General features: G+C 38.8%; 2 protein-coding genes across 14 annotated transcripts in view; one reads left to right on the top strand and one right to left on the bottom strand.

Annotated features, from left to right (window-relative positions):
• The window catches only part of UGP2 (UDP-glucose pyrophosphorylase 2), a 55,134-nt gene extending 48,623 nt beyond the window's left edge, over positions 1-6,511 (top strand). For all 4 annotated transcript variants that reach the window (XM_049857585.1, XM_049857584.1, XM_049857586.1 and 1 more), the window contains exons 6-10: positions 831-1,128; positions 2,244-2,441; positions 2,976-3,218; positions 4,784-4,888; positions 5,983-6,511. In XM_049857585.1, the coding sequence (XP_049713542.1) occupies positions 831-1,128; positions 2,244-2,441; positions 2,976-3,218; positions 4,784-4,888; positions 5,983-6,090 (952 nt within the window). In that variant the 3' untranslated portion in view covers positions 6,091-6,511. The remainder of the gene's footprint in view (positions 1-830; positions 1,129-2,243; positions 2,442-2,975; positions 3,219-4,783; positions 4,889-5,982) is intronic.
• Positions 6,512-7,024: 513 nt separating this feature from the next.
• Positions 7,025-20,858, bottom strand: part of VPS54 (VPS54 subunit of GARP complex) — a 106,184-nt gene continuing 92,350 nt past the window's right edge. For 9 of the 10 annotated variants that reach the window (XM_049857574.1, XM_049857573.1, XM_049857580.1 and 6 more), the window contains 3 exons: positions 16,926-17,033; positions 14,553-14,647; positions 7,025-8,406 (listed from right to left, as the gene is read on the bottom strand). In XM_049857574.1, the coding sequence (XP_049713531.1) occupies positions 8,301-8,406; positions 14,553-14,647; positions 16,926-17,033 (309 nt within the window). In that variant the 3' untranslated portion in view covers positions 7,025-8,300. The remainder of the gene's footprint in view (positions 8,407-14,552; positions 14,648-16,925; positions 17,034-20,858) is intronic. The other variant, XM_049857582.1, reaches the window with a different exon arrangement.

The raw sequence follows: 20,858 nt of genomic DNA, 5'->3' as shown, positions 1-20,858 counted from the left end.
ACCGATGTGATCACCTTTCTGTGGGAAGGAATTTCTTCAGCACCCGGACCAGGCTTGGGGGAAATGTAATCAGTTCTGGAGAAAACCTTCTGCTTTGGGAAATTCAGATGATGGGTTGGGGTGAAGTGGAGGCAGCTGGGGAAGCAAGGCTTCCATTTAAGGATGAACTTCATGAACTACTCGTGAACCACAGGTCTTCATCAGCGACTCAGAAGGGATCTTTCTAAAATTGTACCATTAGGTTTTTTGTTTTGTTTTGTTTTTACCCTATTTTCCCATGGACACTTTATCTCACAGATGCTTTGCCTCCATTTTCTGGTTGGTCTTCACTCTGTTACTGTCATGGCTCCTTGACTTCCCGCCTCTCCCATGCCCAGCCCCTGCCCATGTTTGCACTAATGGTGGGAAGCAAACATTTTTGACTACTAACTTGCTGATTTTCTGGGAGAGAAAGGGAACCACCCCTGAATATATCTGTAAACGGGCAACTTTTCCCACATAGGTTTTCAGGGAAAAGAAAAATCCCACAAACAAATATTTGAGAAAACTTAATAAATCCCTCCTTTTGGAGAGTCATAAAACACATTAATGTGCTGAAGACATGAGATGTCTTCCTGTCTGTATGACCATGGACAGCTTTTTTATGCAGTAACATTTACTGTCTAGAGAACAAATTCTGGAGAATGCAGATATGAGAGGTTGTCTTGAATGGAATCAGCTCTAATTGCTTACTGTCGATAGACTGCAAACGATGGAAATTTTGTTTAACTTGAAGGTCTGGGGTGCTCTACAGAGTTGATATTGAAAAAGAACTTTTTTTTTTTTTTAAGGTACCCAAGGATTAACAAGGAATCTTTACTGCCTGTTGCAAAGGATGTATCATACTCAGGGGAAAATACAGAAGCTTGGTACCCTCCAGGTCACGGTGATATTTACGCCAGTTTCTACAACTCTGGTCTGCTCGATACCCTTATAGGAGAAGGCAAAGAATACATTTTTGTGTCAAACATAGATAATCTGGGTGCCACGGTGGATCTTTATATTCTGAATCACTTAATGAACCCACCCAACGGGAAACGCTGTGAGTTCGTCATGGAAGTCACAAATAAAACACGTGCAGACGTGAAGGTACATACTGAGGGAACGCAGTCTGGGGATTCAGGTCTTTACATTTCATAGGTTATGGAGTTCAAACTTTTTTTTTTAAGTCTCTTATTTTCAAGCATTTCTTCTCTGTCGTGTAGGGTTGCTCTGAGTCGGAGCCGACTTGGCAGCACATAACGAACATTTTTAAGCAGGACATATTTATCCACTTGACAATGTCATTCATTGTAAGACAGAGTGAGATGGCATTCTGTGGAGGACCAGAACTTATCTGGCAACAGTGTGGATCAGAAATCCAGGGTTAATAGTATTAAAGTCATCTTTTTTTTTAAAAGATAATCTGTACCAGCAATTTTGACCAAAAACAGTTCCGTGGGATAAATCTAAAACGTGAAAACAGTTCAATAAGTCTGTTCAGACTTTTAATAGTCTCCTGGATTGGTGCTTCAGTGTTCTTCGTTGTCCTTTTAATGAAAATGTACTGTTCCTACTTTGTATTTGTATATACATATGTGTGCCTCTGTGTATTATCACTGTAGTATCTCTGCGGGGATGGTTTGATGCAAAGCACACATTTGTTTTCTGACCTTGCGTGTTTGGTAGTCGTGACACTTGGCCTTTGATGAAACGGCACACAGGGCTGTACCACTTACCACAGGGAGTGAGAAAAGTGATCACTCCCTGGCCTGGGTTCTCTGTCTCTCACACATATCCCCCTCACGTATGAATGAATGTCCCTCTTCCCACACCACCATGGCCTAGTGGCTATGAGAACATCTCTAGGCTGAGGCCACTCAGAGGTTACCTGTTGTCCACTTGTCTCCTTCTTCCCTTTTCTCCCTGATCCCAGAGCCAGTCATTGGGTGGACGTTTGGGGCTGAGGAGTGGCATTCCCATGGCAGGCCTGAGGACAGGCAGGAAGACCCTGATGTGCTCCCAGGACTTTGTCCGTGATGAGACAAGATGCGCCAAACGCTTGGTTTTACCTTCCAACATATGTTGCATTGTATCACAGGTCAAACCCTCGCTGATGGCTTTTATCCTGGGGCAGTCTCGTACCAGAAGTTGTAGACTCTACAGTGAGCTATGGCTGTGATTGGGAGAGGCGTGGAGGCTCTCACTGTTTTCTGCCTTTCCAGGGTGGGACGCTCACTCAGTATGAAGGCAAACTGAGACTGGTGGAAATCGCTCAAGTGCCAAAAGCCCATGTGGATGAGTTCAAGTCTGTATCAAAATTCAAAATATTTAACACAAACAACCTGTGGATCTCTCTTGCAGCAGTTAAAAGACTGCAGGAGCAGAATGCCATTGACATGGAAATCATTGTGAATCCAAAGGTAAGCCAAAGTTGCAGCCAGCAGGGCTCCCTGATTCCTGAGATCCTAGCAGGCCACACACAGACCTCTGCCGGTTCCCTCTGGCCCGTCTGCCGCGTGGTTACTCCTTGTTGCCTAGTCAATCTCTCCAATTCCTGGCCCTGCCTACCAGAGACTGTGCTTATTCCTCTACCTGCAAGCTGTGGGACCCTGATTGGGCCACAGGCTGTGGTAGTGAATACGGATGTTGGGGACCTGCTGCAGTCTTAGTTATTGCCTCTGACGCAGGCCATTTGGCCATAGGTGCCTCGCAGGAGTTTCTGAACCTCCAGTTCCTTATCAGTGAAGCTGAAATACTACTGCACAGAAGAATTATGAGGCTGAAAACAGATCACACGTGTAAGAGCCTGGCACATGGAAGGTGCTCAATAAATGTCAGTTCCGGAAACGCTGTTTCCTCGAGTGGATCTCTGAAACCACTCTCCGAACATTCACTAGCCCACATGATAATGACTTGTAGGTGCCTAAAACCTGTTTCCCTCCCCTTTCTTACAGACTTTGGATGGAGGCCTGAATGTCATTCAGTTAGAAACTGCAGTAGGGGCTGCCATAAAAAGTTTTGAGAATTCTCTAGGCATTAATGTTCCTAGGAGCCGTTTTCTGCCTGTCAAAACCACATCGGATCTGTTGCTCGTGATGTCAAACCTCTACAGCCTTAATGCCGGATCCTTGACAATGAGTGAAAAGCGGGAGTTTCCCACAGTGCCCTTGGTTAAATTAGGCAGCTCTTTTACAAAGGTATGTGTTAACAAAGATCCAAAATACACGTGAGTGTGTCTGTTACATGTGTATGATGAAGATAGGCTATGCGTTTGGATTGGTGCCTCCACAGCTGTCTGTTAGACTCCCCCATCCTTGATGTCTCCTAAAGGGAATCAACCAGAGGAGATAAAGACATGCCTCCCTCACTTTTCAAACATGATTGCTACAGAGAGTAGAAAATTATTTTAAATTTTGGAACATTTTACCTTATATCTCTTCTAAGACCTGTACTGCCTTCACCAGTAGGAGAGTATTAACTATGGTTTACCAGAAATTATTGAGCCCCCCCACCATGGGCTGGACAGTGTTTTAGGTGTTACGATTTAGCAGTAAAAAGACTTTCTTTATGAAACTGTTACCCGTGGGGGAAGAATGATAATAAGTAAATTACGTATAGTTATAGTATGCCAGGTGGTGGAAAAGACTCGCGAGAAAAGTAAAGCAGAGGTGGGGACTAGGGCATACCTAGGTGGAGGTGGGGGTGGTGTCTTTTTACATCAGGTGGCCAGAGATGGCCTCACTGAGGATTTGACTGAGGGCGCCATACAGGTATCTGGAGTGAAGAGCGTTCCAGGCAGGGGGAATAGCCTCCACCCTCACGTGATAAAGGGACTCCAAAAAAATGTACTGATGTGTACTGCAAGGTTAAGAGTGATGGGGTGAGCCTTTGTGACTGGTCTGTAGAGTCTTGCTGTGCCTTCCAAATCCCTTCTGGTTCTGGTTGTGGTTTAGAGCCACCCATGTGGATGTGTGTTCTGGCTTACATGTGGATGGGGGATGATTCTGGCTCCTGTGGGTGGCTGGTTTTCAGATTAGGAGTCTCCCCGTTTTATGGTGCCTCTTTCATCAGCCTGGCTGGCTTGGGAAGAATACTGGTGACACAAGGATGCACTATCCTTCCCTCATCCTGAGATGGGATTGCCAGCTGTTTTTCCATCTAGTGTCACCCTCCCTTTCTACTTCACACTTTTCCCACCTTTTTCCACGTGGTGTTGGTGGAAACCACTGGGAGTTTTTTGATTGCTTCTATTTTTCTTAGTGAAATAGGAAATAAGGCCCATAGAGGACTATCTCTAGTTCTTGTAAATCTAGAGATCTAAGAGGCAAAGAGTGATAATTTATGATAGTTTGTGCTGTCGCTTCTCCTGAAATGTGCTCCATTTCCTCTGAATCCTGCCCAGAAAGCCCAGCTCCATCTAGCTGGTCTTCTCCATCGCGTCAAATCAGGACCATCTCTCCCTCCTTTTTCCGATGAAATCCAGCCTATCTGGGTAGTCTGATACTGACCAGGCTCTTAGAGTGTTGGCTGGTGGCCTTTTTTTAATGTCTGATCTGCTCCGTTAGCTTGTAAATTGCTTGGCTATGGGACAGTGTTCATCTCTCTTGGTTTCTCATGCACAGGACCCAGCATATAGCGAGTGCTTACTAAACACATTCTTCCCTTATTTTTTACAGTTCAGGTAAGCTGCTCTGTTAATATCATCCCTGCTTTTCTGGTAACCCATTTTGAAACAATTTATGTATTTCTGTTTTTCTTTAAGGTTCAAGATTATCTAAGGAGATTTGAAAGTATACCAGACATGCTTGAATTGGATCACCTCACAGTTTCTGGAGATGTGACATTTGGCAAGAATGTTTCATTAAAGGTGTGCTGTTATGAAAATTGCAGTTCTTTATAGCTTTACAAAACAGGCTTCATTTTCCAGACCTAAATTTACCTTAATTTTAAGGAATACTTCTTAATCTCTACCTGATGTATATAAGACATACATTTATAAAATGAGTGGGTACTGACATAAACTAGGTTCCCACAGTATTTCATATTAATACTGTCTTCTGTAGATTATACAATCTAGTTAAAGTACAGTCAATTGGAATTTTGTGGAAAGTAGCATTAAAATGGAAACATGTACTATTTAATAACAGAACTGGTACTAATTTATTGAAATGTGATAGTGTTAAAGACTGCTATTAAATTAGCGTTAGATCACTAAAATGACTATCTGAATCTGAATGAAAGTAGAAAAATGATCACCTCACTTTTACAGAATTTAATCAATTCCTATTAATCTGTTATCACTATAAAGATGTTTGTTCACATCACTGTAGTACTTGGGTACTTTGATGAGTATCATTCCAGCCTAGCATAAGAAATAGGAAGGAATATGGGTAGAAGTATTAAAGCTCAGAGCCAAAGATACAACACGTTTTTCCCAATCAAGTAATATTTCTAAAATCCTAAGCCTAGATTTCATGTATCCTTCCCATTAAAGCTACTTGAATGATCTAAATACAAAAAAACAAAGAAAATGGATTTATTGAACTTTATTGCTGATACTGCCTAACCTAAACAGTCTCATCTAAGATGTAAAAAATGTTATCAGTAAACTGTTCTTAATATGTAAATCTAAACTGAGTACCTTTTAGTTTCTGTATGACGTTTGGATAATGCTGGGAGCCTTACAGTAGGCCTTCAGGAGGGCAAGTTATGATGTGGCACTGGGTCCACATCCCACTCTTGGTATGTTCATCTCGACAAGAAGGCAAGGGATCGAGAACTATTGTCAGAGGAAGATATGTTACAATCTTCCTTAACGTGTTGTTTGTTTCCCGTGTTTGAGATTGCTTATAAATACAGTGACTCCATTATAAAAGAAGTTCTACATACACTTGGTAATTGTAAAATAATTGCACTTCAGTGTCAAGTACACGCTTGCTTTTTGTTTTCCCTGTCACTTAGGGAACGGTTATCATCATCGCAAATCATGGTGACAGAATTGACATCCCACCTGGAGCGGTACTGGAGAACAAGATTGTGTCTGGAAACCTTCGCATCTTGGACCACTGAAATGGAAAAGACTGCGTACACTGTATACTAACTATGTGCTGCGTAGTTTCTTACAATGATGAAATGCTCTCTAGGGCCCTGGAATAGGCAGGTACTTTACTATGTTACTGTACCCTGCAGAATTAATTTTTAAAGTTTTTTGCAGGATGCTTTTAGTCTTAAAAAAAAGCACAGATGGAAGCAATACTTTTCTTCTTTGAAGAGAATTCTGAAAGTTAGTTAAGCTTAAAGTGCAATACTGTTTAATCTTAAAACCGGGGCAGCTCTGCTGGAAGATCTTAACAGAGGCCTCAATGATGGTCACTTTGAATTGCTTGTTATTTCAGAAATAAAGCTGTGAAGCAATACATGTGTACCCTTATACTTTTCAATAACTTTATGAAATGGCAAAATAAAATGGTTTACTCTTGCTAAACAGTTACTATATGAGTTGGAGGATTTGTTCTGGGACTATTTATGTACCCACTGGCCAGTCACCTAGCAAACCCCATTTCTGCATTTCTAAGAATCTTCACCATATCATTATTTTGAGAGGAGTAAAACTTGAATGAAGGTATTTAGTACCTTTCATCTTGTTCTAAAGCTGGGATGCCTGCCACGCTTTCTACAGACTCTCTATTCACTGAACAAAGCGGCGTTTCTTTTCCCAGCTGGAGGGGAGGGGAGGCAGAGGTAAGGCATTCTCTCACATCCCTCTTCTCCAGTATAAAGGGTGGGAGATTACTTTAAAAGTTCCCTTTCCTTGAAGCTTCCTTGTCACCAAAAAATGTACGTGAAAAATCTTTCAAATCAGGTCTGTTGGTAGTTCAGTTGTGCCTTTTCTCCGAGAATCAACCAATCACATGTCCCAATTTCTCCATGCTTGTTTCGAGCAGGCTACTTGTTCATGTTCAGGTTCACTACATACTATTAAAAGAAGTCTTTTAAAGTCTGGTAATTTTTTATAGCTTTATTTTAGACAGACAGTTTAAGAACCAATGACACACCTTTGTAATGATAAAGGAACAAAAACAGGCTTTCCTTTTAGGAAACTGAAGAGCACAAAATAAGACTCTTTCATTGTACATCATCACCACCAGTTGAGGCACTCTGACAGGGTTAGGCGTGAGGTGAGGCCCAGGCACTTTCATTTGTAGAGTGCTGCTGATTCTGCTTTTGAAGGTAGAAACTATAAAAGTCTTTAAACAACTTACTTAACCCGTCACCTTGTCATTCTGGCCCCAACGCAGCAGCCTGTGTTTTAAAAGCTCTGTTTCTCCCTGGTCTCCGTTCATATACACATCAAAAATAACTTAAAAACAAGAACCCAAGGGGGCCATACTTCATATGTTACCTAAATGTTAGAACTCGTAAGAAGGCAAATTAGATCAACATGTATTCTTACCTCTGCTAGAAAAAGGCAAAAGAAAAAACCTTCATAGATACTTTATAAAAATACAGCTATTGAACTGTAGCCTTTTACAGACCACTTCTGAAAAGTATTTAAATTTAGCAGTTGCATAAATGTATGCCAGTATCTTAGTCTTTAATTATTACTTGGAATCAGTCTTTCAAGTGTTGAGACTTTCTGGAAGGCTTTCCCCAGCCAACATGTGGTGGTGGGAGAAAGATGGGATGCGTGGCACACACAGCTGGAACTTGACATTGGTCACTGAAACAAAAACTGAATTCCTAAATCCAAGCAATCAAAAGATGTTTATTTTTTATAGAAAGATCTGTAAAAAAATAATTTTTCAAACAGCTTTACTTTTATAGAGAAAACTTTCTACAGAGGTTGACTAAGATTTTAATATTTGAAATTGTACCATCATTAAATAAGGTGGGACACCGTATGAATTTCATTGCACTGGAAGAAATGCAAAGCATTTTTTTTAATATAAAGTATACAGAGCATTCTAGTCAACTACAGCTGTGTTACAGCTATGTGTTCTTTTGGATTTGGTCCAAAGAAACCTGAGTCTGTTTCCAGAGAGAATGAAAAATGTTATAGACACCTGATCAGTTACTCCTCACTGAAGGACGCACAGAAATGGCTTTCCCCGTAGATCCCACTGAATCCAGTTTCCCAACACTGACACTTTGCTTTCCCCTCCCCCACCGCAGTTCACTTCGGGTTCCAGGTTCAGTTCTCGAATCACAGGCATCCAGATCTTCTTCATAAACCTATATATCCCATGGCCAGATGAACTACTCAGTTTTATAGTACATCATCACCTCTTCTGTTCCCAGATCTCAGCCATATTTAGGTCCAAATCTTTAAGGCCTTTTAAGGCTTGAAGATTTCCAGTGTAAAAGGCTACATCTGCTGTGACCAACCTAAAGAGTAGAGAGAAAGGTATTTTTAAATCTCACACGTCCTATTTACATAATTGAAAAAGTAGCAATGCTCAGAGTCAGAATCCTATCCTAGCTCCTGGAATATTACTTACAATTCAGATTTCCTAAAGGTCAAATGCCAGCATATTTCCCTGAACGCATTCCTACTAACATACAGTTACGACATGTTAACGGTTTATCTACCAATAATCGAAGTGTGGGCAAGGAGCAGACCAGTGCATGCTGGAGTCAGTTTCATAATAAATTCTGCCCAATAAAATGACTGGATACATCAGATTTATTTTAAAAGTATGAATTAAAATATAGAGAGGATAACAGGTTAAGCTAAACTGTTTTCTGACTGGTTATCGCTAGAGCAATATGTCTGTGTGATGAAGACGGTGAAATCAGGGCCAAGGCTTCCTAAGCCCCCTCCTAAGGAGTTAAAGGAAGGCTGGGACTTCCAGAAGCACTGCCGGCTATAAAACTTGGCACTGATAATCAGTAAGCAACTCTTGATGAAAAAGGAAAAGTAAGTTTTCAGTACTCTGCTGCCTGTAGCCAAAAGAATACTTCCTTTAGACACTGAACTATGTAAGAATAACTAGGCATTATTTACCCTTTGATCCACTAAAAGATGAAACATGCTTTTTAAAAATGTCATGGAAATGCTGTTAACTGCTTTATTCAACTGCAATTTCACATTTTTAATGTAGGTATATCTGAGGCTCAGCAAAAAAATTTGGAAAATGAATTGTTTGAGGATAAAAAATAGAAGAAGAGTCTACTACATGGAGGGCAGAATTTTAATTGCTTGTGAAAGGAAAGCTCATTTTTCAAATTAATGCCACGAAATACCTTGGAGGCAGGAGAGGGAATGACCTCTACGCATGGTCATTTCCCAGCATGGCAATCAGGTTGTTACGGCAAATGAGTGATGATGCATCTAATGCAGTTCATTTGAAAAAAGCCTTTTTGCACTTTATAAATGGGCAATTACGATGTGATTGTGAAATACTGACTTTGAGTTTCCTAATCACTTAGCAGTGCACAGTGGGACGTTTCCGTGTGCAAAGATGAATAAAGTTCTGCTCTCGAAAATGTACAGCCTTCTACTTGGTTTTAGCCAACATGTTTACAGTCCCGTTGTGTTGGTTTGGGGGACAGTTACTTGAGGTGTCCTTGCCTTGCAAACAGTGCACAACAAATGTTGGTAGAATAAATGAAGCTCTTCCTATCATATAGAAGCACAGTCTCAAATTCCAGTGAATAATGAATGATACGTTTTTTACCATGACAACTGACAATCTTCTAATGATTATCTTTTTTAAATCATAAGGTCAGATGTTTTAAAAAAGAAATTCTAATCCAGGCCAAAGGCGTTCTCATGGTGGTGAACTAGAAACAGCCTTCTACAGACATTAAGTGCGCAATGGTGTACATCGGGCTCCCAGGCTCTGTGACGGGAACGTGATAGAGTCAACCCAGCCCCAGCTCACTGTGGCCGCCTGCCGTGACCGCCACACACCCAAAATGGAGCAGTTCAAGTTACCCTCAAGCCACCTCAACCTCGACATAAAGGGCATTGCTTACTCCCATTATGTGGGAGCTAGTTTCCCAAACTTCCTAATTTTCATGTATTTTTCCTGTGAATTCAATCTGTTTTCCTCCTTTTTTAACCTTTCACTTTACCATTTACTATTTATCTTTCCTTTAAAATGGCATTCAGGAAGTAGTGGCAGCCAAAGGGAGTAAAAGCACAGGCTCTCGGGTCAGAATGCCTGTATCTGATTCCTGCTCTGCCACTTTTCTGTCATCTCAGGCAAGCTACCTGACTTCCATGTCTCAGTTTCCTCATTTCTAAAATGACAATAAAGATTAGAAATAAGAAAATACACACAAAGTGCTTGGCCTGGTCCCTGGCCCAGAACACACAAGCTATCCTCACCAACAAGAGAGGCTGTTGCCTTGCCTGTCCTGACACTGGAACAACGGCTGCTGGCACAAATGACCCACAAGGAAAGCATCACTTCAGAAATCAATGAGCTGGGTACGTCTGAAATAATCTTATTATTTAGTTCAGTCTTTCTTCAGTCTGGCCATAGTGATGATTTAGCTGAATGAACTGCTAGGAAAATGTCTCCCTAAACCACTCACAATTCTGATTCTCTAGGAGGAAATAAATGATCTAAATTTCATGACTCCAAATCTATATAGTGCCCTAACGACCAACCTGTTAACAGCCTGCACAGCGGCAGGAGAAAATAATAATCAGCATTTAGATACCATCTTATAAGTTTTAAAGTGCTTTCACTTATATTTCATTTTATTCTCACAGCAACCCTGGAAGATCGAACCGAACTGAACCCAGTGCTGTCGAGTCGATTCCAACTCATAGCGACCCATTTTACAAATGGAGAAGTTGAGGCTTAAGAGTTAAAAGTTGGAAGTTGAGGCAAAGATGGTTGCTGGGGTGGGGCCTGGCGCAGATGGAGAGCGTGGCTCTCACTCTCGACAGTCCTCAGCTGTTACACCTCCAGCTGGGTGGTAGGTTCAACTGAGCCAGGAAAGAGCACGATGCCAAGCTCTGCCCAATCTTCACAAAGTACCAAAATGGGCAAAGTATCTTAGTCCTATCTTTCTGTGAGTAGTTTCCAAGAGGCAGGAAGGATAAGTGATTAGCCACTTCTGATTTCTAAAGAATATGTTTCTCCTCCTGCTTTTAATTTAGTTTCACCAATAGACTACCCAGTATCTTAATATTTTACATTCCTGTGAAGGTGAACTAGTTTTTCAGGTATCTGATCTCAATCTGATTTAAACTTTAAGTATTCTATACACCCCTCAGATAACAGAAACGCGAAGGCTCCACGCAAGAAAAAGGAAGTCTGCTAAGATGTCTATTTTGAAAGATGTGGCCCATGCACAGAAGATCCTGATTTACAGGTCTCTAAAAGAGGAAGCTCAGCTTAGTTTTAATATTTTAATGAACAAGTAAGTTCTGGATTGCTGGACAACAGGGGCCCAAAGGCATTGCAAGCACCCTTAATACTGGCACTATAGTCTAATTTATAAGTAACTCTTGGACTTGTGTATTTAACATTTCAACCGAAATTATATGCAGAGTTGAGTAAGAACCGTATTTTTTCACTTGAAACTCATCCAATTAAAAAATTTAGAAGATTTTAAATGTTCATGCTTCTTATAATAAGATGGTCAGTGAGCACATCAATTGAAACTGATAGCAATGGTTCAGTAAAAAACAAAACTTCTAAGGCAAGGTCCCCATATAAAAATTAGACATCAAATTAACAAATATTTTTATATTATCAATAGCTATGCTTAATAAGCAATTATTTACAGCCTACACCAGAGAGTGTATATAGAAAATATATGCTTTCCATCAAATTTGCAAAATTCTGTTTGATAAAAAAGTATTTGTAACATATGTAACCAACAAAGGATTAATATGAGTACATAAAAAAATTGAAACCAACAAGAAAAAGACAAATACCCAAGAGAAAAATGAGCAAAGACTATGAACAGGCAAAATCTGAGATGAGGGCACCTAAATTACCAGTAAACATAAGATGATCAACATCAGGAAAATACAAAGCAGAACGAGAGCATCGTTCCCCATCAGACTGGCAACAATTAAGAAATCTAACATGTTGGCAAGGTGTGAGGGACCAAACGCTCACAGACTACTGGTGGGAATGTAAAGCTGTTATAGTCAATTGGAGAACATTCTGGAAATACCTAGTAGAGTAAAAATGTACTCTGATCCACTTGTAGCTATATACTCTCAAACGATCACACCAGTCCATGTACAAGGATCTTTACTGTGGCATGGTTGTAATGGAAAAAAGCAACAACCTAGAAATCTCTCACTGGGGGAAATGGATAATCTTAACACAGAAATTCATGCAATGGAATATTATACAGCAGTCAAAAATTGAACTACTTATGTATTTCAACAGAGATAAGTCAGTAACAATGTTCAATGGGGAAAAAAAAGCAGCATATGTACAATATAACATGTAAATTAAATTTACAGAATAGTACCACATAGTTTTCACAGATACAGAGATAAGAGGACTGGTAGGACACAGACTAAATTTGCTAAAACTGTGGCCTAATGGTTGGGGGAGATGAGGTCAATGGGTATTTCACTTCATCTGGAATGTCACTTCTTATATATAAAATGTTTTTCAAGTGAAAGCAAGAAGGAAATCGTGGTGGAGTAATGGTTAAGAGCTACAGCTGCTAACCAAAAGGTCACAGTTTGAATCCACCAGGCACCCCTTGGAAGCCCTAAGAGGCACTTCTACTCTGTCCTTTAGGATTGCTATGAGTCAGAATGGACTCGATGGCATGGGGTTTTTTGAAAGCAACAAATGTTAATAATAATCATTTCTGGGTAGCAGGAATACAAATACTTTATTATTCTCTATATGTCTCTGTATTTTAAAAGTATCTTAAAATAGAGAAAAAATCACATTAGAAAGAAAAGATACATTTTTAGAGCCATTTCAGGAACAAAAATGCCTTTTAAGCAGGTAGTTCATTATGCCCCTGGCTAGAGTCAAAGGTTAAGATCTAGGAGAATCCTATCTTTCAAGAGATCATTAAAAGATATGAATTGACTTACACAGAATTAGCTTCTATAAATATGTGACAGTGAGAATCTGTTAAGATAAGACTGATCCTCAAATAGTTTTAACTACCAGAGAAAATAACTGGTAATGAGTTAGCTTGGATGCTTCAGAAGTATTGGTCTGAGGAAAACAAACCAATCAACCCTGATTTAGTTATGGGAATAAATGTAAAACGGTATGAGTGGGGTGGGGCTTATAAATATTAGTTTTTTGGAAGAGTCTCATTAAGGTGCAATATACATCTATATAAAAAAAAAAAAAAAAGAGTTTCCAAATTCTTAATATGCTATTATCTTTTCAGGAAAAAAAAGTTCAGTAGCAGGTACCATTTGTATGGCACATTTGAATCATGTGACAGAGGTGTACAGGGTGTCACCCGTACGGTGGTAATGGAAATATCTGATTATGTGGTATGATGCTATTAACGGTAATTTTCTTAGGAGTGGTTATGGTGTTATGGTTGTACAGGAGAAGGCCCTTGTCTGTAGAGGTGCATGCTGAAGTATCTAGGAGCTAAATTTCATGAAAAAAAAAAAAAAAAAAAAATTTTTTTTTTTTTTTTTCCAGCCAGTGTCTATGTTGGGGCGGGGGGGGGCGGGGGGACACGGGCGGCAAAATTTTAACAACTGGTGCATCTAGGTGAGAGGTATTCCCTGTTCACTGCACTGTTCTTTAACTTTTCTGTGGGTTTGAAATTTTTTTAAATAATGTAATTCTTATAAAAAGAAGAACCAGGGATAATCAAGGAAGAGAAAAATCAGGTTTTTGCATAAAACTACTAAATTCTGCCTGGCTGACAGACACAGCAGTCTGAACTTTCCAAATACTTCTTTGCAAAATTAATTTTGTGTATTTCTTTTCTATTGGCAGAGTCAACTTCTGATTCCAAAATACCTTTTTTTCATTTGTTCCTGTAAGTTTGAAATTTAAGCCTCTAATTAACAGGAAAAAAAAAAAAAGATTTTTATTCCTAAAATCTGTGGGAGGTAACGTACTAAGAAAATCATGTCAGGGTGTAGCTAAATGATCAGTGCTTTACATTTTGTAAAATCTTCTTTACCTAGGTAATATCTTTACCTATGTTGCTCTTCACAGAAGTCCTATGAGGGGATTTTTATCGTCATTTCTATTTTTAAAAGCTTGTTTTTTCAAGAGGTTAGGTCACTTCCACATGGTCACATAGCTAGTAAATGAGGCTTCTTTGAGTCCTTTTTGGATAAAGGAAGACTAGTGGGCACCTCAGGAGACACTACTAACCCACACAGCCTCAATACAGACAAATAAGATCCGTTCAGTAACTGACTATCTATAAACCACTTTATATAATTTCCACAGGCTGGGGGAGGCACAAAGGAAAACAAAGTTGCCGATTTCACAGTTTTGGGCCCAGGCATGATTACGGCAGACAAGGACAGCATTAAGAATAAAAACCAATTATCAAAACAATTTGATATAGTAGTAATATATAGAAACATGTTAAAAACATACCCATTTTGAGGTCCTCCATCATTAATCACATTTAAGTGAGATAACTGCTTTTTCAAGTGTAGTTTGTAGCTTGCATTAATTCTTAAAAATAACATCTGGAAAGGAAAAAAAACTAAGTTTTTAAAGTTCTACTGAAATAGAAGATATAAGTATCTGAGAGTCATTGGTTTTATCTGGAGAAAATATTTTTAAAAATCTTTATTTTGGCATATTCTTTTAAGATACTCCTCTGAAAGTATTTAATTCCTATTTTACTACACTTTTTCTCCTCAGTCAGATAAAAGCTCTTTTTCCCTTCTCAGCAGTATTCCTTTCAGTGATAAAGACTTACTGCTGCCTTTTGGCACCCTGGAATAACTCTTCTGGGATATGGAAGTGGGATTAACCAGGAAAAGTGAAAAAAAAAGTAAAAAGCAATAGTGAATATTGCAATATATTAACTAGGAGCTTGATAGAGGAAAAAAAAAAAAGTGACAGTGGTAAAGGGAAAGATACCTTAATCCTTCTAAACTAGTAAAATCAGATAATAATGCAATGGTCCAGTATTTCTTTGGAAAATACCTGATCTGAAAGTATATGTAATTAATCTATGGAAAATATTTTGTGGAATAACATTTTATATATTTATAATATTTTCTTCTATATTTACATATATATGGAAAAGTTTGTGAAATTTATTGGTATTCAAGTGGCACTATTGACATAAACCTACACCCTTTAAGTCATGATGTAGATAAAAATACATGAAGTACTTGTTTGCCCAGCTCCTTGCCCTGGCTACACCTTGCTCTAGTGTTAGAATGCAGGTGGCCAACCCAGAAGGTCTGAACGTCAGAGGTGGGGGATCTTACATGTAGAATGGGAAGGAGGGCTTGACTAGGAAGAAATGAGAAGAAGAAAAGAGACCCTAGTGGGTACTCTGTATCTTATGGCTTGCCCTCAGTCCTCAGTAAGCCCCAAAGGAGTTGGGTGGTATTTAATCATGATGTCAGAATGATTAATAAAAGCCTATGGAAGCATGAATAAAAATGGCAATAACTAGCACAGGATGGAAGTCTGAAGTAGCATGGGAAAGGAGACCAGCAGGACCAAGAGTAGGCAAGAGTCACTAAGACAGCTACTCTCTGCTCCAAAATATTATTTCCAGGCATTCTATTCATTGGCGATAGTTCTAAATAAACTTGTCTGAACAGCAAATACCCCACTGGACATTTGTCATATCACAAATACCTACTGCTGTCAACTCTGACTCATAATGACCCTATAGGACAGAGTAGTACTGCCTTATAGGGTTTCCAAGGCTGTAATCTTTACAGAAGCAGACTGCCACATCTTTCGCCAGAGGAGCAGCTGGTGGGTTCGAACCACTGACTTTTTGGTTAGTAGACGAGCACTTAACTACTGTGCTACCAGGGCTCCCTATATAAAAAATAGGCTCCTATTATAACAATGTCTCATTCTACAATTAAGCTTGAATGAGGTCACCTGGTACAGAAGACTGGGGGTGGTGGGGGGGTGAAAGGAATACTGGAACTTTTGAAGTGCTAGGAAAGGGAAATGAGGGAGGTGGAACAAGGGTGTATCTGAAGAGGTAAGAGAACTCTGTGTTCATATTCACGCAGGGGAGACAGGAACAGAGAGAGGATACCTCATAGGTGAGAGGTACCAAAGACTACTCAGTATTTTTCCTGGTTTTTGCCTACTATAGATCACATTATGTTTGGTAAAGTAGAGGGTCAGTGAAAATGAGCGAAACCCTCCATGAGATGGATTGACACCCCGGCTGCAACAACAGGCTCAAACGAAAAAACAGTGGGTCAGACACACCGGTGATTGTGAGAATGGCGCAGCAGTGGACAAGGTTCATCCTGTGAGATAAGGCGGCCGTGAGTCAGCGGCCACCAACAGATCGCTTCCGCAGATCTCACAAACATCCACGACAAGGCACACTGGTTGGTTTAGTTGAGTGTCAATCTCATTAACTTCATCACTGATTGTTCTCATATCCAATTCCAATTACGCTCACAGTGAGTAACATGTTTTATGACTCACTGACAAATGCCAACTCTGATTTTTAAATTAATAATGTAATTAGTAATACACGTGAATCTGGGACCTAAAATACTCAATGGACAGACAGAAAATCTGCTTCTTAGAATTGTTGACTATATAGCAAAGCTATTATCTGGCCTATTAGATCAAAGGGTATTTTGAAATTAAAATTTTTTACCTATGCCTCAGTAGTCAGTATAGCAACTGATAACAAAATCAAGCCGGAGCACGAACGGTGCCCAAGGCGTTTAAAGGCACTTCAGTTCCTCACGCACATGCTGTGTGAGACAGGAAACGGTGGTTTTAGGAATTACTGCTCACCTGTGTTTGTTCTTCCGGAAGGAGATCAACTATAGCTTCATGCATTTTTGCCATTTGCTTACAAATATTCCTGAAGCAGGCAGAAGGGACAGGAGCTTTCACCTCATACTGTCAGGTAGGGAAGGATAACAAGGATTACGCTCACGTCCTCTGACTGCACAGTCTCCCACTGTTCCCCGAGACAGTATGTTCTCTGCCTTTACATGTCTAACGCTGGTATAGCACTTGTTAGGGGTTAATTCTTATCTTCCAAAAAGACATATTTAAGCCCCAACTCCCAGTATCTGTGAATGTGACCTTTTTTGGAAATAGTCTTTGGATATATATACTTCAGTTAACATGAAGTCATACTGGAGTAGGGTGGGCCCTAATCCAATATGACTGATACCCTTATAAAAAGAGTGCTAGAGACAGAGATAGACAGACAGAGAGGGAAGGCAGCCATATAAAGCAACTGGAGTTATGCTGCCATAAACCAAGGAACACCTGGGCTACCAGAAGCTGGAGGAGATAAGGAATGATCCTCCCCTAGAGCCTTCAGAGGGAGTATGGCCCTGCCAGCATGCTGAATTCAGACTTCCAGCCTCCAGAACTTTGAGAGAGCCATTTCTGTTGTTCTAAGCCACCCAGTTTGTGGTACTTTGTTATGCCAGTCCTAGGAAACTAATACAGCAGTCAGCTATGATCTGTGCTACAAATGCAAATCTTGAGGATCTTTCATTAAACAGCCTAATCTGCTTTGAGTGAGTCAGCATAGCTTGGCGGTTCAGGACATAGGCTGCTTCTCCTCTTAAAACAGACTATGTGATGACAGGTGAGTTACTTAGCTTCTCTGTTCTCAGTGGGCTGCTATGAGGATTAAAGAAGAGCACAAGACAGTGGCTGGCAGAAAGTAAGTGCTCAAGAAACGTTAGCTACTACTCTGGCTCGGTATACGACGATGACTCATTAAAGCAGCCCCTCCAAATTAACAGACTGTTTTTAAACAGGATCTTAAGAATGTGTCGACTCGATTATATCTGAAATAAAAAAACCAATATAATTCTGTTAGAATTAAAATGTTCCTTTTCTTTCATAGATGGGCCAATATGGCAGTCATATTTACCCTAACTAAAGAGAAGACTTTTTCAACAACTTTCTATACTAAAAATTAAAATGACTATAATCATTACTATTCTTACATCTTGAACTGGTGTGATTTAGATAATTTTAAAATTCACACAGCATCAATTATATACTGTTTTTATTTACAAGACAAATTTGGGTAAACTATTTAAACTTACTAGTCTTATACGGAGCTCTGATGGCGCAGTGGTTAAGAGCTTGGCTGCTAACCAAAAGGTTCGCAGTTCAAATTTACCCGCTGTTCCTTGGAAACCCTATGTGGCAGTTCTACTCCATCCTATAGGGTCACTGTGAGTTGAAATCAACTTGATGGCAACAGGTTTGGTCTATTTTTTTTTTTAATCTTATATAATTTATTAAAATGTGATGAGTGACAGTATACTGCTGCTGTAGAAGGCCAAACATGCAACTGAAACAAGATTAGCAAAGTTGTGACCATCCAAGGATTTGTCTCTCTTCAGCCAAGAAACATCTCAAATATTCCCTCATCTTGTTTTTGTTTAATAACAGCTTTGAAATATAATCATAAAGTCATGTTCAGGAACAAAGAATGAGAGCAGACTTCTTGTTGGAAACTATACAAGCCAAAAGACAACAGAATTCTAAAGCTAGCAAAAAGATCTTTAAAAAAATGAAAGAGAAATAAAAGGCTTTTTTAGGCAAAAACTAAGTAAATTGCCTGCAGACCTTCCAGTGTTAAAGGAAGTTCTTCAGGCAAAAGGAATAGGGTACCAGATGACCTACACAAAGCAGTGAAGGACACCAAAATTTGTAAAAACGAAGGTAAACATAAAACATTTTTTTCTCACTTTTAACGCTTTAAAAGATGACTTAAAAAAACCAAACGCATTGCCATTGAGTCAATTTTGACTCATAGGCACCCTATAGGACAGAGCAGAACTGTCCCATAGGGTTTCCAAGGACCTCCTGGTGGATTTGAACTGCCGACCTTTTGGTTAGCAGCCATAGCTCTTAACCATTACACCACCAGCATTTCCAAAAGATGACTGTCTAAAGCAAAAATGGTAACAATGCATTATAAGTAGAAGTAAAATGGTAATAGCATAAAATCCGAGCAGGAGAAAACAGAAGTATACTGTTGTAAAGTTCTTAAACTAAATGGGAAGTGGCATAATAATGTTATTTGAAGCATATACTTAAGGCAATTCTGGAGATAAAATTAAATAAAAAACATTCTATTAATCCAAGAGAAGATTAAAAAAAGAGGGCCAAATAGAAAACAACTATCAAGATGGTTGATTTAAATGCAACCATATAAAAATTATATTAAATTTAAATAGCCTAAATACATCAATAAAAAGGCAGCAATTGTCAGACTACATTAAAAAAAATAAAAGCCAAGACTCCACTTTATTCTACAGACAAGAAGCTCTTTTTAAGTATTAAGACACAGAATGTTAAAAGAAAAAGGATGGGAGAAGAAATTCTAAGTTAACATTATTCAAAAGAAAGTTACAGTGGTTATATTTATATCAAATAATATATTGTTATTAGTTGTTGTCAAGCTGGCTCTGACCATGGCACAACCTCATGTACCACACAACATATGCTTCAAAAAAAGGAACATAACCGGGATAAAGGAGGACACTATATAACAGTCAAGATTAAGATGACATGACAATTCTAAATGTATATGTACCTAGCAATGGAACTTCAAGATACATAAACAAAAATAGAATTGAAGAAAAAAATAGACAAATTCACAATTATAGTTGGAGACTTCAGCACTCTTCTCTCAGTAATTGATAGAATAAGTAGACAGAAAATCAGTAAGAACAGGGAAGACCTAAGTAACACTACCAAGTAACATCACCTAACTGCTATACACAGGACACTTCACCCAACAACAGCAGAATACACATTTTCTCATGTGCATATAGAACACTAACCAAGATATTTGTTGGCCATATTCTAGGCCATAAAATAAATAATTAAAAAGACAAATTTTTAAAAGAACCGAAATCATACCAAGTATGTTCTCTTACCAGAACAGAATTAGAGATTAATAACAGAAAAAACCTCTAGAAAAGCCTCAAATATTTGAGATTTTAGAAATTAAACAATACATTTCAGATAACCTACAGATCAAATTAGAAATTACAAGAGAAACAAATATTTTGAATGCGATAATAAAGGCACAAAATATCAAAATTTGTGGGACACAGCTAAAGCAGTGCACAGAAGAGAATTTATAACATTAAATACTTATATTAAAAAACAAGATGAATCTCAAATCAATAATCTAAGCTTCTACTTTACTTAAGAACCTAGAAAAAGAAGAGCACCTTAAATTCAAAGCAAATTAAAGGAGGGGGGAAAAAAACAAGAGTAGAAAACAAAGAAACAGAAAAACAGAGATATATAGGTATCAATGAAACCAAAAGTTGGTTTGTTGAAAGATCAAAACAAGTGATAAACTTCTAGCCAGACTGATCCAAAGAGAGAGAAAAAGAAAGAATGAAGTGAAAGCAAGAAAGAAAGAGAGGAGAACAAATTACGGTATTACCAATAACATGAAAAAGAATAGCAGATAATACTACAAATCCTGACAGGCATTAAAAGGACAATAACAGAATATTATGAACAAATAATGTATATAAATTTAATAACATAAATGAAATAATTCATTGAAAGAAACTTTCAAAGGTAACTCAAGACAAATTAGATTACCTGCATAGTCCTATATGTATTAAAAAGACTAAAATTATATTAAAAGCCTTCCCACAAAGCAAACACAACAAGCAGATAAACGACTTCATTGGAAAATTCTACAAAACATTTAAGGAA

This window comes from Elephas maximus, chromosome 17, assembly GCF_024166365.1.
Source record: "Elephas maximus indicus isolate mEleMax1 chromosome 17, mEleMax1 primary haplotype, whole genome shotgun sequence".
Taxonomy (NCBI): Eukaryota; Metazoa; Chordata; class Mammalia; order Proboscidea; family Elephantidae; genus Elephas; species Elephas maximus.
Note: the sequence above shows the minus strand (reverse complement) of the source record. Positions and strands in the feature narration are given on the sequence as shown.